Source organism: Mastigoproctus giganteus, chromosome 9, assembly GCF_048544385.1.
Source record: "Mastigoproctus giganteus isolate SK-2022 chromosome 9, ASM4854438v1, whole genome shotgun sequence".
Lineage (NCBI taxonomy): Eukaryota > Metazoa > Arthropoda > Arachnida > Uropygi > Thelyphonidae > Mastigoproctus > Mastigoproctus giganteus.
In genome coordinates, this window is record NC_143583.1 from 11,441,628 (window position 1) to 11,458,978 (window position 17,351).

Below are 17,351 nucleotides of genomic sequence, written 5' to 3' on the forward strand. Positions count from 1 at the left end.
TTCTTGATTCAAAAAAGTGCAACTGACTTTAGTCTACATGCAGCTGCTTTAAAACACAAGAAATGACTTTGTTACAACATGCGCATACATGACATGGGAGCATAGATACATTGTATGTATTACCTTGTATTTGTGTGTGTATGTGGGAAACATTTTTAGGAATCAGTAAATTGAAAAAACTATTGGTTAATGTAGAATTAAAAACATTGTTGAACCGTGGGAAAACAGTTAGCTGGTACATTCATACAGGTAAACATGTACATAGAAACCATAGCATGAATTGTGTTGAATGCAATTGCTATGTACATGAAATTTAAAGAAAAATATATTTTAAAAAAAACCTATTTAATTAACTGTTAAAAAATGAGTTAGAAAGTGTGAAATTCTACTTGTCTTGGGTGTGCAAAAACCGTAATATGTAAACAAGTATTATGCAGTTAAGAGTTATGATTTGTATTAATTTATATAAGTTGATTTATGCAACAACCAAAACCATTGAACTGTTCTTGGCAAATTATAGATAAAATTAGTCTGGTGTCAAAAATTTCTTCCATTACTTCACTATGTTTCATTAATAGAAAATTTATTTATTAATCTTACTTTCTGTAATGTGTTTCTCACAAGATTGGCTTTATACGAGATAGGGCAATGAAATTCCCAGACTGGTGCTGTTGTGGTCATGTTCAATGAGTTTGAAAATAAGTGGAAGTGGTATGTTATAATTCAAACTTCCTCCAGCAGATGGTGGTACAGAGATTGTCTAGTAGGCTGACAGTGTGCAAGAAACAACTGTTAAAATGTTTTCTCCACAGTGTGCAAGAAACAACCAATTATGTCAGTAACTGGTTGTTTCCTGCACACTGTCAGCCTACTAGACAATCTTGCACGATGTTATTAGTGCTGACATTCCATGTCACGATTTTGCAATGGAGCAACAAATCAATATAATTTTTATGGGAAGTCTGCAGCAGAAATGTAAGAATTGTTAAAAACAATTTATGACGACGAAATGTGTGTTTGAATGCTCAAACCAGTCAAGGCTTTATACACTTCCATCAGATCACCCTGCAGGTGCATACACTCTAGGCACCGCAATTTGCAGAACTTAGCCTTTCTTGGTAAGAGCATCCCTTTGTTCCCCCTCACCAATCTTGTTGCCCTTCTTTATACTCGTTCTAGCAACTCTACATTCTTCCTAAAATGAGGCCTCCACACCTGTACACAGTACTCTAGGTGGGGCCTGGCAATTGCCTTGCATAACAGGATAATCACCTCCCTGTCTCTGCTATCAAAATTCCTATATATCCCCAGCAGCCCGTCTGCACTGTCCAGCAAACTTCATATTTGACTGCACAGTTACCTCCAGGTATTTTTCACTTTCCACTTCCCTGAGTCTAGTACCACACAGTGGGTTATTGCTACCCATATGCAGTTCTTTGGTTATTGCTACCCATACGCAGTACTTTGCATTTGTCAATGTCAAACTTCAGTTGCCACTTCTCAGCCCATTTTCTCAATTTATCTAGATCCAGTTGGAGTAGCATATTGTTTTGTATCATCTGCAAACTTGGACATTAAACCTTATATACCTTCATCAATATCATTGATAAGTATACAAAACTACAATGGACCCAACACTGAACCCAGGGGAACTCCACTAATAACATTTGTCCATGAAGAGCTGTGTTCATTGATTACCACTCTCTGTCATCCCCCACTCAACCATTCCTTTTAGCAACTTACCCTTAATGCCATACCTCTCCAATTTGTACGGCAGTCTTGCAACAGTATCAAAAGCTTTCCTGAAATCCAAGAATATGATATCAAAATTATTTTTGTCATTCAATTCCTTTGTGACCACATCATAGTATCCAATCAAATTAGTCAGACAAGACCTCCCTATAACAAACCCATGCTCTGTCTTAACTATTACTGCAGTCTTGTCTAGATGATCCTGGCCAGTGATTCTATTATTTTCCCTGGAACACAAGTTAAACTGATAGGTCTGTAGTTACTTGTGTCACCTTTTGAATCTCCTTTGTGAATTGGTGATACATTTGCAAGAATCACGTCTAGTCCATAGTTACCTCCCCTGAGTTCAAGGAAGCTCTCATAATTATGGTAAGGGTTTGCTTACTTCCTTTGCTGCCTCCTTTAATATAACTGGATAGATCCTGTCCATCCCAGGTGCCTTATTATGTTTAATTTCAACAATTTCTATTGCACTTTGCTCTCAGTTATTACAAAATCACTTAGCTCCCTGTTAGCGTTTGATAAACGTCTGGTACTCCCCTCACTGAATAACTCCTCATGTGTGAATGTAGATGCAAAATACTCATTCAGTTTATCAGCTACCTGAGCAAGACCATCAATAGTCAACCCATCTATGTTAAGTGATCCAAAAAGATTTCTCGTAATCTGCTTTCGCCTGCGTAACCTCCTTTGTGACTTGATTACAATCTAGTTTATACTTGTCATAAATGTCTTCTGTGTCACCTGATACTTTATATGCAGACCATACATTTTTCTTCTCTGCCACGAGCCTCATTAATTCATCTGACATCCATTTAGACATAAACCTTGAACAGTATTTCTTAGTTGGAATGAAAACCCTAGTAGCCTCCAAAATTACGTCCTTGAAGGCTTAACGTTTAGAATTCAAAGTTGGTAACATCAATTGTTCCGACTGTACAGAATTTAAAAACTGTCTGAGACCTCTGTAGCCACCTTTACGAAAGCCTTGATGGTAGTTACATCTTTACGTAATTCCCACACCAGTACCTTGTGGTCATGTCACCCAGTGGTTCCTTTATCTGCAAATTCTTAATGCATGAATAATCACTGCTGATAATCAGATAAAGAGTATTACTCACTCTGGTTGCGTCTCAAATATGTTGCTGTAGAAAACAGTCATCCAATAAATCCACAAAAGTCTTGCTAGTGTGTGAGTGACGAACCACAAGTTCCAGTCAATGTCTGGAAAGTTAAAATTCCCCACTAACACACACACCTACTCATTTTTGCTTTCACAGTGCTTATGTCACACCAAACACACTCAACATTGCATTGTCCACCAACATCAGTTGGATGCACTTCTTTAGATTTTTGTGTGTTTCTTAACTAACAGCATAACCCCTCTTCCCTATCTGTCCTTCTTGTACACATTGTACTCCCCAAATTCCAATTCTGCACTGCTTATATTTGTGCGACACCACGTCTCTGATATCCCAACAATATCTGCCTTTGCTAGTCTTGACTAGTACTTCAAGCTCATCAATTTTATTAACTCTATTCCTAGCATTAATGTACATGCAAGTATACATGCACCTGTTCCTACTCTTAGTTACCATAACACAGCCCATGTATTTACTTGTTCTGCTATGACTCCCAACAGTGCTGTAAATCTCCATTACCTTGCTTTCCAGGCTGCTCCTCATTCTAGTAGAAGCGGGGCAAGAATCACTTCTGCCTCTGCCTGCGGCCACTGTTAACCTTTTAGTCTCTGTATCTCCTCAAGCTAGCAGTTTTCCGACCCACCTAACACTGCCTCGATAGCATCAGCAAATATTCTTGCACCCTTTCTGTTTGTGTATCCCATCCCTGTAGAACCAGTCTCTCCTGTCAACATGCACTGACCAGGCTGAAAAAAATTCTATCCACATTCTCTCCAGGGCTGAATTGATCGACAAGGCTCATCATATATATCATCATTCTTCTCTTATTGGGGATTCCCCTTCTACTTCTCTTGTTCTCTCTCTCTCTCTCTCTCTCTCTCTCTCTCTCTCTCTCTCTCTCAGGGTAATTCAAAAATGTTTTTTTGGTGCAGCATAAGCCTCAGGCTTCCTTGATGAGTAATAATAATATACTCCCTCCTGTTGTGTCTGGGCAGAATTGCAGACACTTTCACATTCAACCCTAACTCGTGACTTTTTTTTTTTTTTTTTTTTTTTCGACATTGACCTGTACTTGTTGAGTAAATCTGCAGATCTCTTACTCTTAATGTCATTAGTTCCAACATGTACAATAACATCACCTTTTGTGCCCTTAACAGATGATATCTGCTACTCTACAACGTTATCAACCTTTGCCCCTGGCAGACATACCCTGGTCCTGTTCCACCTATCCTTCTTGCATAGTATATTCCCCGTCTCCCTGACAATAGAGTCACCAACAATAACTAGTTCCTTTGGTTACCGGCACATTCTGCCTTGGAGATTGCCTCTGTTTTGCCTGATGCACAGGAGTGAGCTCTGTTTGTTGAGCTGGGTAGCTGAGAGCTTGATAGGCTCCTCATATTGCTTTCTTCAAGGTCATTTACCCTTCACCTCAAGCTCTCACAGGTGCCCATTAGAATGCTGAGTTGGTGCCTAACTTATCGACACTCTAGACACCTAGCACACACAAAGTTTTTTAGAGACAACTGCAACATGCCATTGATCATCTAAACTCATGCCAGTGAATAATGGCTTCAGATTCTCCTCACAAAAGATGGTCTGCGTACACCTTTTCCCCCAAGTGCAACCTTCATCCTGAACCTGAATTGAGACTTGGACAGAATGATATTTCAGTAGTACTTGAGACTAGATTTTTGGGGCTTGTGTTTGATAAAAATTGACATTCCTACAACACGTTTGTGAACTACATATAAAGTGTACGAAAGTGCTGAATATCCTACATGCAGTCTCTTCTAATTACTAGGGTTCTGACCGATGCAGTTCATTGCTCCTTTATTGCGCATTTGTGTGTTCCAAATTTGACTGCGGGGCCCAAGTATATGCAAGCTAGATACAGCATACTCTGATGGCTGGATCCCATTCACCATCAGGTGAGTCATTTTGCCACTGGAGCATTTCGCACATCTCCTGTCCAGAATCTATGTCGAAGCAAATGAACCTTCGTTATCGCTTCATTGGAAGCAATTGTCTCTGCAGTATGCTTTGAAATCGAAATCCCTGCCAAACTAACCCACGTGGACACCTGTTTTTGAGCCATGTTGAGAAAATCTATACAATACTTGCCAGACTGCCACTTTTCCATTTGGTATTTTTATCCAAAGGCTATTCAGAGATTTGGACATTACTTTAGACAATGTTGCCCCATCACCAGAGCAACCTTGTCCACCCTGGCATGCTCATGTTCCACTTAGCATTACCATTAGTAGAGGCATTTGATGCAAGAAAGCAAGCTTATGCAGCATCAGCCAAAAAAAAAAAAAAAAAAAAAAACCCACTTCCACTTCACCCCCCTAGTTCGTTCAAAATACCTGTCCAGCTGAGCCTTAAACTTATTTAGGCTATCAACCTCCACCACAAGGGATGGCAGTCTGTTCCACCAACCAACCACCCGCTGGCTAAAGGCAAATTTCCGCACGTCTATCCTACATCTGTCTTTCCTCAATTTGAATTTATGCCCTTTCAGGTGATTTTTCTGAGCTAGAGGAAGAATCCCATCAGCATTGAGCATGCTTAAACCATTCAAGGCTTTATACACCTCTATCAGATCACCTCGCTGGTGCCTAGTCTCCAGACACTGTAATTTGCAAAACTTAAGCCTTTCTTCGTAAGAGCACCCCTTTGTTCCATTCACTAATCTTGTTGCCCTTCTCTGTACTCGTTCCAGCAGCTCTATATCCTTCTTGAAATGAGGCCTCCAGACCTGTATACAATACTCAAGGTGTGGCCTGACTGTTGACTTATACAAGGGAATAATCACCTCCTTATCCCTGCTAGAAAAATTCCTGTATATCATTGACAAGACACCGTGAGCTGCTCTTGCAGCTCATCTGCACTGCTCACAGAACTTCATATCTGCCTGCACAATTACCCCTAGGTCCTTTTCATTCTCTACCACTGTCAGTGTAATACCACAGAGTTGATATGTTGCCCCGGGGTTGCTGTTTCCCATATGTAGTACTTTCCATTTGTCAATGTTAACCTTCATTTTCCACCTCTCAGCCCATCTGCTCAACCTTTCCAGATCCTGTTGCAGCAGCATAGCATTAGTAGTGTCCTTAACAACCCTGCCAACCTTTGTATCATCTGCAAACTTGGACATTAAGCTTGATATACCATCATCAATATCATTTATAAATACAGAAAACAATAATGGACCCAACACTGAGCCCTGAGGGACTCCACTAATAACATTAGTCCACGATGAGCAGTGTCCATTGATTACCACTCTCTGTCTTCTCCCCCTCAACCACCCCTTTATCCATAGCAGCAATTTGCCTCCAATGTCACACTGCTCCAATTTGTGTAGCAGTCTTCCATGTGCAACAGTATCAAAAGCCTTTCTAAGATCCAAGTATATAATATCAAAGTTATTCCCTGCATCCAGTTCTTTTGTGACTGCATCATAGTATCCAATCAAGTTGGTCAGGCAAGACTTCCCCTTAACAAAACCATGCTGTGTCTGAGCTATAACTGAAGTCTTGTCTAAATGATCCTGCAGTGCTTCTTTAACCAGTGCCTCCATTAATTTTCCTGGAACAGAAGTTAAGCTCACAGGTCTATAATTACTTGTGTCAGCCTTTGATCCTCCTTTGTGAATTGGGGTCACATTTGCACATTTCCAGTCTATGGGTACCTCCCTTGAGTCCAAGGAAGCTCTCATAATTATGGCTAAGGGCTTGCTTACTTCCTCTGCTGCCTCCTTCAATATAACTGGATAGATCCCATCCAACCCGGGTGCCTTTCTTGTGTTTATCTTCAATAATTTCTCCTCCACTTTACTCCCAGTTATTTCAAGATTCTGTAGCTTACTGCTAGAGTTGAATACACCTCTGGCATTCCCCTTGCTGAATAACTCCTCATGTGTGAATGTCGATGCAAAATATTCATTTAGTTTGTTAGCTACCTGAGCAGGATCATGAACAGTTGACTCATCAATATCAAGTGGACCAATCTGATTCATCCCCTTCCTTCTAGAGTTTACGTAAGTAAAGAACTCTTTGCTGTTTTTCTTTGCATCCCTTGCCAAGGATTTCTCATAATCTGCTTTCGCCTGCCTAACCTCCTTTGTAACTTGGTTGCATATCAACTTGTATCTATCATAGGCTTCTGTGTCATGTGTTAATTTGTAAGTATCCCATGCATTTTTCTTCTCTGCCATATGCCTCATTAGTTCATCTGACATCCATTTTGGCCTAAACCTTGAACAATATTTCTTAGTTGGTATGTAAAACCTAGTAGCTTCCAAGATAAGTTCTTTGAATGCTTCCCATTTTGAATTTGCTGTTGGCAACATCATCAGTTGGTCCCACTGTATAGAATTTAAGTACTGTCTCAGTCCATCGTAGTCGCCTTTACGGAAGCAATAACCCTTCCCTTTACCCCTAATGGTAGTTACCTCTTTGAGTAAATCCCACTTCAGCACACTGTGATCACTGCCACCTAGTTCATTTATCTGCAGATTCTTAATGCATGAAGAATCACTGCTGATAATCAAATCAAGAGTATTACTCCCTCTAGTTGCCTCCCGAACATGCTGATGTAGAAAACAATCATCCAATAAATCCACAAAAGCCCTGCTAGTGTGTGAATAACCAGCCCCCAAATTCCAGTCAATATCTGGGAAATTAAAATCTCCCATTATAAGACTCTCTGATTTACTGGCCCACTCTATTTCCCTATACAGTTCCTTATTATACTCATCAGAGTCATTAGGCCTATAGCACACTCCTACTCTCAATTTTGATCTCCCAATGCTTATGTCACACCAAACTGACTCAACACTGCACTGTCCAGCGATGTCGACTGGCTTCACTTCCTTGGTTTTTATGTGTTTCTTAACTAATAGCATAACCCCCCCCTTCCTATCCTGTCTATCCTTTCTGTAGACGTTGTACTCCCCAAATTGCAGTTCTGCATCCCTTATATCTGTGTGACACCACGTCTCTGATATCCCAACAATATCTGCCTTTGATGTTTTGAGCAATACCTCAAATTCATCAAATTTATTTACTAAACTCCTAGCATTGGTGTACACGCAAGTATACCTGCACCTGTTTCTATTCTTAGCTACCCTAACACAACCCATGTGTTTACTTGTACCGCAATGGCTCCCAGCAGTCTCTGAAATACCATGCATCTTGTTTTTCAGGCTTCTGCTCATTCTAATAGAAGCAGTGCAAGAATCTCTTTCGCCTCTGCCAGTGGCTGCTGTCAATCTATTGGTCTTTGTCTCCCCCCAAGCTAGCAGTTTTCCGACCCACCTAACACTGCCTCGATAGCATCAGCAAATATTCTTGCACCCTTTCTATTTAAGTGTATCCCATCCCTGTAGAAGCAATCTCTCCTGTTAACAAGTACAGTCCAGGCTGAAAAAAATTCTACCCCTTGAGCCTTGCACAGTCTTTCCAGGGCCAAATTGATCGACAAGGCTCTCATCATATACTCCCTCCTATCGTGTCTGGGCAGAATTGCAGACACTTTCAAATTCAACCCTAATTCTCGGCTTTTGTTCAACAGTGACCTGTACTTGTTAAATAATTCTGCCAGTCTCCTACTCTTAATATTATTAGTGCCAACGTGTACAACTATATCACCTTTTGTGCCCTTAAAAGATGATATTCGCTCTACAACGTCATCAACCTTTGCCCCTGGCAGACATACCCTGGTCCTGTTCCACCTATCTTTTTTACAAATCATGTTCCCCGTTTCCCTGACAATAGAGTCACCAACAACTACTAGTTCCTTCGGGACCAGCGCATTCTGCCTTGGGGGTTGTCTCTGTGTCACGCGATGCCCAAGTGCAAGCTCTGGCGTTGATGTGGGCAGCTGAGAGCTTGATGGGCCCCTCAATTTAGTTTCTTCGAGGGCATCCACCCTGTCCTTCAAGCTCTCATATAGGCCCACAAGAACGCCGAGTTGTTGCCTGATATCGATACACTCTTTGCATCGCGCACACACAAAGACATCCCCCTTGGCAGTATCATGTCCCGTACCCGATTGCTCTGCAAACATCAAGCAAACAGTGCATTTTATAAGGCTGTGAGTCAGAGGATAACTGCCCCCCCTCAGTTCTGCTCTGAGCCACAGCGCTTCCATTAGCTTGAGCCTTTTGCTTTGCTGCTCTGGTCTGAGTCATGATTCTATTAATTTATTAATTAATTATAATTAATTATGTTATGTTATTAATTATGTTAAATATAATTAATTATATTACGTTTGTAATCTAAGTCGTTATATGTATTTATTTAAACGTACAATTTAACTGCTAACGAAGTTCAACTAACGCTATCTAGTACGGCAAACAACTATCGTATCACAATGGCTGGAAAATTACGAACGGTAGCGGAGTTGAAACACGTGGAAACCTTTACCGATACTTTTATGCAATTACAAGGCCGAGTAAAGAATAAATACACCAAGTTAATCAGAAAATCACAAAATAAATTTAAATCAAAAGTTTTAGAAAAACAATAATTTCAAATCAATAAATAAGAAAAATCCACTTAGCGGCTTGGAACACGACCGTCTCTAGTAGCCTCGAACTGCAACTAAGTGCAACTCCCTTTAGCTCGTCTTGTTTAGTTTGCGACTTCTCCCATAGCAATTGGGGAAAGGCTAGTACTCCATCTGCTGTCTACTTGCAGCTCCTTTCAATTCACCGATCTGAACATTGACTTCTTGCCAGTCTGAATAGGTGGTTTAAAGTCAGAAATGGCTGTGGGAGATGCAGCTTCTTTCCAGATACTACAGTATTTGAGCATATCTCTCACAAATGCAATGTATTCACTGCTGATATGCACACAGTCGGGTAAACCTTGGATCATGTAGAAACCACCCACCACAAAAAATATATGATATATACCGACTCCCTCAGTTTATTGCAGGCTTTATCATCATTTATCATCTGTCTCTGATACAGCAAAAGTTGTACTTCCTATCGCAGTCCAAATTTCATGTTCGTTTCTGCTGGATCCCTGGTTGCATTTGGGATCTTAGGAAATGATTTGGCAGACAAATCTGCCAAATCAGTGACCCTTTTTAACTCTTGCTATTAGTCCCCTATAAAGACTACAGGCAATTAATATGCAAAATCTATTATTTCAATGGCAACACTCATGGCATGGGCAGGCTGCAAACAAGTTATATGAGATTAAGCCTGTAATTGAACATTGGCAAACTAATCTGTGCAGGAACCTTAAAGAGGAAGTTGTTATATCTTGGCTCTGCATAGGGCACATCATCTGACATTGAGTCAGATGATGAGATGATGTCATCATCTGACATCATCTCATCATCTGACTCCTTTCTGCTGGGGGCTGGTGACCCTCCTAGGTGCAAGCAGTGTGACACCATTTTAACTGTAAAACATTATATCTGACTGTCTCACTTTTAGAAATGCTTGTTTTAAACACTTTAACCCATCTGACTGAGCATATACACTCAGTCGGATTTTAAGCTACAACGACCATGTGTCAGCAGTTTTTAAATTATTAAAAGTGATTAATATATATATACACTTTATATGAAATATTCAGTTTATTTTTATTTATTGATATGTATATACATGAACTCCTCGACTTACATTGCGTTCTGCGGAACAATACGTAAGTCGGATTTTACGTATTGTTCAAACATGTAAATAGAATTATTTATTCAATTTTTTTATCTCGTGCGCAGGAAAAATTACAAAAGCATGCAATTTAAAAATTATAAAATTCCAAAAAAAAAGAGAGAGGAGACAGGCATAACATGAGTAAGTTTTACCTCTCAAGCATCGTTGCCAGAATCGACATCTTCAGCTTATAAGTACACCACTGTGGAGATTTAGAAGGGGGCGGCCGCTCAACCTTACGAAAGAACATATTAATGGATGACTGGACTGTGGGTTTTTTCTTTTCATCGTAGATTTCTTTGTAGCAAGCATATCATTCACCCCTCTGTGTAAACTTTTAAGAATTGTTTGCTGTCAGGATCCATCTTCTCAAACCTTGCCATTGCCATCTCTCTCTGATGATGAAGTGGCTTGGCTCCTCATTTGGTTCATCTTGAGCTTTGTCAGAATTTTCTTCTTTCACTATTGCTGCCTTTAAGTCAATTTCTTTGTTAGATAATTCCTTCTCTTCTTCCTCTGTTAACTACTCCACATCTTTGGCATCAACCTCCAACTGAAGTAGCTCTGCAACCCTTAGTCTTATCTGTAACCTCTTCATATGATTTGTCTTTTTCAAATCTTTCAAAACCTTTTACGTAAGGGTTGCTGGGGGCATATTTTCTTCCATGCGCCATTTAAACAACTTTTAGTAATTTCTGGCCAGGCCTTATTAATGTTTAAGATGGCGTGGTAAACATTGTGTAAGATTTCCAAAAGTCTCAACATAATTTTTCTCATTGTCTACTGCAGACAATGGATGAGCAAATGCAGTGCGTAAATAGTAAGCTTTTAAATTCGAAATAACACCCTGATCCACAGGTTGGATGAGTGAAGTAGTGTTTGGTGGTAGAAATATGACTCTCACGTTCGAATTGAAATCATCTAGATGCATAGGATGTCCAGGAGCATTATTGAATAGAAGCAAAATCTTGAAAAGGAACATTGTTGTCTTTACAATATTTTTCAGCCTTTGGAATGAAGCAGCATTTAAACCAATCCTCAAAGAGAGATATTGTTATCCATGCTTTCTGGTTCAATCGGAAATGGATGGGTAAGGTGGCTTTATTGATGTCCTTAAATGTATGAGGATTTCCAGAATGGTACGCAAGCAGTGGTTTTAATCTGTAAACTCTCATTGCATTAGCCCCAAGCAAGAGTATGGCCCAATCTTTTGACGCCTTGAAACCTGGCATTGTATTTTCCTCTTTAGCAATGTATGTTTGATCTGGCATTTTTTTCAAATACAGAGCAGTCTCGTCAATGTTAAAATTTTGTTGCGTCGAATAGCCGCCTTCATCAATAATTTTTTCCAGCACATCACAAAATTTCTCTGCAGCTGCAGAATTGGCACTTTAACAATGTGGAAACCAGCGCGATGCTTCAACCTATTAAGCCACCCATTGCTTGCCACAAACTTGGGTTGGGGTTCACTGTACTTATCCTTAATATCTTTATAAATGCTTTTTGCTTGAATGGCCATTAGATGCAGGGGCACTCGCTTCTGAATCTGATTTCCATTCCATATTATTAACAGCTGTTCCATCTTCGATATAGCTGAATGCTGTTTTATGATCACTGTTGATCTTAAGTCCTTTGACATGTTCTTATATACACACACTGTCCTTTAAAATAGTATTCACTGTTGAAGCAGTGAGACCTACTTCCCTTGCAATAGATGACAAACTCTCCTGCTTTTTACGCCGGCGCCTCCGTAGCCCGGTGGGAAGGAGCAGCAGTGTGTAGCACACGCTTCTAGCACACGCTTCTTGATTAGACTGGGGTTCGAGCCCGTCAGCACCAAATACGGAGGATGCAGAAAGGTCAGGGAATGACCACCGCATATGGCCTTAGTTGCTAATGCTCCTCAAAACCAAATAATAATAATAACCTGCTTCGTACTTCTTAATCATTTTCATCTTCATTTCTAAATCGATTTTGTTTCGTTTCCTGGCATTACCACTACTTGGACTTTTCGTTGGTCCAAGTGGTGGTAATATGTAAATAGGAATGAAGAGAAGTTTCTGAAAATTTATTTTTTATATGATTGAAGATTTCAGTAAAAGGGAACACATTTCACTATAATAGTGTAAAAATCCACACAATTGCAGTTACCGTTATTATTGCAAATGCATTAAGATCGAGTTTACTACCCGTTTATAATAGATTGCACTAACAGAAAAGCCCAGTAAACCAGAAAATGTAAATTGTTTTTATTGTTTTATGGTCGTAACCTGCAGAAATATGTTTTAGAAAAATATCACAAAGGTGTTCAAAATTAATTCTTATAACGGAACATATGATAATTATGAAAGGGTAGTGCCATTTCCATTATAAATATAACCTTATAGAGAGATAACTAGCTTAGTAATATAGCGAAATTTAACTTCCAAGGACTTGGAACGAATTACGGAAAAAAAAAAAAAAGTGTTATTGGGTTTGCATTACGATATTTTCACGATACCTCCATTTATTCCTACGGGATGCAAAATATGTTTCCACGATTTTAAGTTTGCACCAGCCAGCAAAAACTTGCATAAAGTCGAATTTCGTAAGTCGAGTATTATGTAAGTCGGGGAGTTCCTGTATATATGAATTTTGACGAGGTAACCTTTTTAAAGGTTGCCAAACTACTCATATTTTTTTTTTAATTTTAAAATCTGTCATGGTGCAATATACCCTTGTTTTGGGGCCATAAAAAAACCAAAAACCAAACCAGCATTCAACTATCCACTGGTTAAAGGCAAATCACATATCTATTCTGTACCATCCTTCCTCAATATGAACTGAACTTATGCCCCCTCATATTTTTGGTGTGTGTGTGTGTGTGTGTGTGTGTGTGTGTGTGTGTGTGTGTGTGTGTGTGTGTGTGTGTGTTACAACCTACAAGAGTAGGGTGGATAGTTGATTTGTACAATGCCATGTTTTGTCAGGAAGAATTCCATCAGCATTGAGCTTGTTCAATCTATTCAAAGCCATAAACATCTCAATAAGATCACCACATAGGTGCTTAGTCTCCAGAGATTGCAATTTGCAGGTGACTCCTTTCTTGGTAAGAGCACCCCTTTGTTCCACTCGCAAATCTTATTGCCTTTCTCTGTACCCAACATCTCTACATCCTTCCTAAATTATATAGCCTTAGTTGCTAATGCACCAATAAAATCCAAACTGAACCAAACAGGCCTCCAGACCTGTATGCAGTACTCAAGTTGATGCCTGACCATTGCCTTGTACAATGGAATAATCACCTCCTTATCCCTGCCACCAAAATTCCTGTATATTAGTATTGTGGCAAATAATGCAAGAAAGCAAGTTTTATATAGCATCAGCCAAAAAAAAAAAAAAAAAATCCCATTTCACCTATCCATTCCCTCCAATAGTTTGTCCAATATAGCTCACTGACAAAACCCAGTGAGCTGTCCTTGGAAGCCTGTATGCATTGCTCAGAGAAATTGATATCTAATTACACAGTTATCCCACTGTAGTTAGATATCAATTTCATTTTCCACTACCCCGAGTGGAAAATGAAAAAGAACTGCAAAGTACTGCATATGGGTGCATTACTGCATACCCATATGCAGTACTTTGCATTTGTCAATGTTAAACGTCAGTTGCCATTTCTCAGCCCATTGTCTAATTTTCTAGATCTTGTTGCAGTAGCATACTGTCGTTAACCACCCTGCCAACCTTTGCATCTACTGTAAACTTAGACATTAGGCTTGATATACTTTCATTAAAATAATTAATACAGAAAATACAGAAAATGGCACTGGCACCGAACCCTAGGTGATTACACTAATAACATTAGTTCTCAAAGAGATGATGTTAATAGATAAGAACTCTTTCTTCTACCATTAAATCATCCCTTTATCCATAGCAATAACTTGTCCTTTATAGAGAATTTCATATAATATCAGCAAGTATATCTTCTCAGTGTTCAACCTGTACACATTACTACTCACTGTAAGTTCTAATTGTGTAATATTCCAATATTAGGCATTGCATGCCTAATATCAGAATAGTACACAATTTAAATTATTTTTAGCAAATGCTTTGAGAGATATAGGGCTCCTTGTAACAAGGGAATTATTTCATGCTCATCCCTTGTTTATGCACAACACCAAGCATATCTTGCAAAAAATTCTGTTATTGATAGAAATAGGGGTATCAAGATCCAGCACAGCCCTTATTAGTCATATGGTGCAAGGAAGCCTGAGGCTTATGCTGCACTAGACAAAAATTTTCTGAATTACCCCGAGAGAGAGAGAGAGAGAGAGAGAGAGAGAGAGAGAGAGAGAGAGAGAGAGAGAGAGAGAGAGAGAGAGAGAGAGAGAGATCCAGCTCAGGACCGTGTGTGTGTGCCAAGATCATACCCACCAGATATGAGCCCCTGGAATCATTGCCATCAAATGCAGCAAGTTCCAGCTCTGTTTGGGTTTGAAGGTTTAATTTTTGAGGAAGGTTAAAAATTAAAATACTTTTTCACATTTAATATAATATTTTGACTTTGCTTATAGACTTATAAAACAGTGTCCTTAATAATAAACATATTCTTATTTTCCCCTTTCCTAAAGCTAATTTAAATAGGATATTTAATTTTAATTTCAGATTTTGCATGATGAAGATATTCTGCCTGGTTGTGATGAGAAGATCATTGCCTGGGTTGAGGATGACAACTGACTAAAGCAGTTAGAGAATATTTAAAATTGTCTTTTACGTTTGTCATAAGATGACATTCTTCATTTAAGAAACATGTTATCCTTTGAATCAAAGGAAGTTTGATTGCAGTGTTGATCCTCTAAATTGTTTATTCAGCAAGTATGAAGAACACCTACACAATATTAAAATATCAGTGCCGTTTAATTGCAGCATTTTTTTTTTTTCCCTCTGAAAATATTCACGTACTTCTCGCACTGTATTTTATAGAACATTCTGTATATTTTTATATGTGCAATAGTTTTAAATATTTTCAGTCCTTGTGTAATAAATAGTGCCTTTTATCTTTTGACAAGTGTGTAATTATTTTTGGTGTTATAAAAATAGATAATATGGTGGCCATAATCCTGTACTTGTAACTTACACTGGGAGGCTACTTTATTATGTACACCTACCCTTTTCTTGAAATGGAGCACTCCTTCAGTAACAGTATCATGTATTTGTACCATGGGATATAAAGCAGGTAAGTAAATATGTAGGGAAGTGATATTTGTGCAATTAAATGTGAGAGTGTGCAAGATGGAATACTAACTAATTTTGAAAGTGGCATGGTAATTGGCACAAAAAAACTGCAGCTCTGCTGAGGTGTTCACATTACTAGTTCTTGCGTTTATTCAGATTGGTCCAGTAATCAAATAACATCCAGCCAACAATGATCTTGTGGCCAGAACTGATTGATGTGACCGGTTACCAAAGGCTGACAAGACTTGTGCAGGGTAACAGTAAGGTTATGGTTATATCTTGTCATGGATGAGTTATCACAGCCAATGAATGAACTGGGCTCTGCTTCTGTCAACAAAAAACAAGAAAATACAGTTCAGTAGGGTCAGAAATGCCAACTAGATAGTGGAGGAGTCAAAAATTTTCTGATCTGGTGAAAATAGCAAAGATTTACAGATAAGTGTGATTTAATTGTGTGGAGTGTTTTCATGGTACACAGCCCCCCCCCCCATACAAATAGAACAATATTTGGATGCTAACTTGTGTGGAAATTGTTTCCAAATAGGCATATCCCTTCACAGCTGCAATGTATCAGTGTGTGAATGGATCCATCTGATAGAGTAGTATACTATATTACAAGCCAACAATTGTACAGAACTGGTTCCATAAACATTAGTGAATTCAGCCTGTTCCAGTGGCCTGCAATTCACCACATGTGGAATTGCAGCTTATGGAGCATAGGCTGCATTCCACATGTGGCCAAATTGTAGGCCAAATAGGAATGGGGTCCACTAAACCTTGTATGAGTATCAGTACAGGCTGCATATTGTGACTTGGCTTGAAAACACATTGGTTTTCAATATTTATATGTATTTATATTTATTTATTAACACATATATACAGACAAATCAGATAGGAACTATAGATAAAAATAAACCTATAATTTTATGTTTTAATATCAAATAGATTCAAAATCACAAAAGATATCACAACAAAAAGATTCAAAATTAATTTAATATTGTTTACTAGAAACTTTTATCAATATTGGGTATTAGTTTTATCAATATAGAGAAGCCTATGGCTTATGCTGCACCAGCCAAGAAAAAAAAAATAAATAAAAATAATAATAATAATAATAAAAAAAAGGAAAGAAAATTTTAAAAAATAAGAAAATTAAAATAATAATAATAATTAATAACACAAAAGGAAATGGACAACCTATGTATTTCTCTCCTCCCGTAGGTAATTATCCAGCTGACCTTTGAATTTCAACAAACTGTCAGCCTCTACCATCCATGTAGGTAAATTGGTAACCTACACAGATGGTAGAGGTAATTTATAATTAGCTGTCTAAAATAAAACTTCCTGCAATCCAGTTTAAACAACTTCTCCTGTAACTTGAAATTATGGCCCTTTGTTCTAGAATCATTTATAACCATGAAAATTTTGCCCTTATTCATTTTGCTTATGCCTCTCAAAGCTTTAAGCACCTCAATCAAGTCTCCTTTAAGGTGCCTAGTTTCCAAGCTCTGCAACCCACATATTTGAAATCTTTCCTCATATGGTCACCCTTTGCCAATCTCACCAGGAAG

The 17,351-nt window shown here is 38.7% G+C and overlaps 1 protein-coding gene across 3 annotated transcripts in view; it reads left to right on the forward strand.

The window, feature by feature from the left end:
• LOC150080050 (dixin-like) overlaps positions 1-15,591 on the forward strand; it is a 391,642-nt gene extending 376,051 nt beyond the window's left edge. For all 3 annotated transcript variants that reach the window (XM_090381957.1, XM_090381956.1, XM_090381958.1), the window contains one exon: positions 15,211-15,591. In XM_090381957.1, coding sequence (XP_090238083.1) covers positions 15,211-15,282 — 72 coding nt within the window. In that variant the 3' untranslated portion in view covers positions 15,283-15,591. The remainder of the gene's footprint in view (positions 1-15,210) is intronic.
• Positions 15,592-17,351: the final 1,760 nt, after the last annotated feature.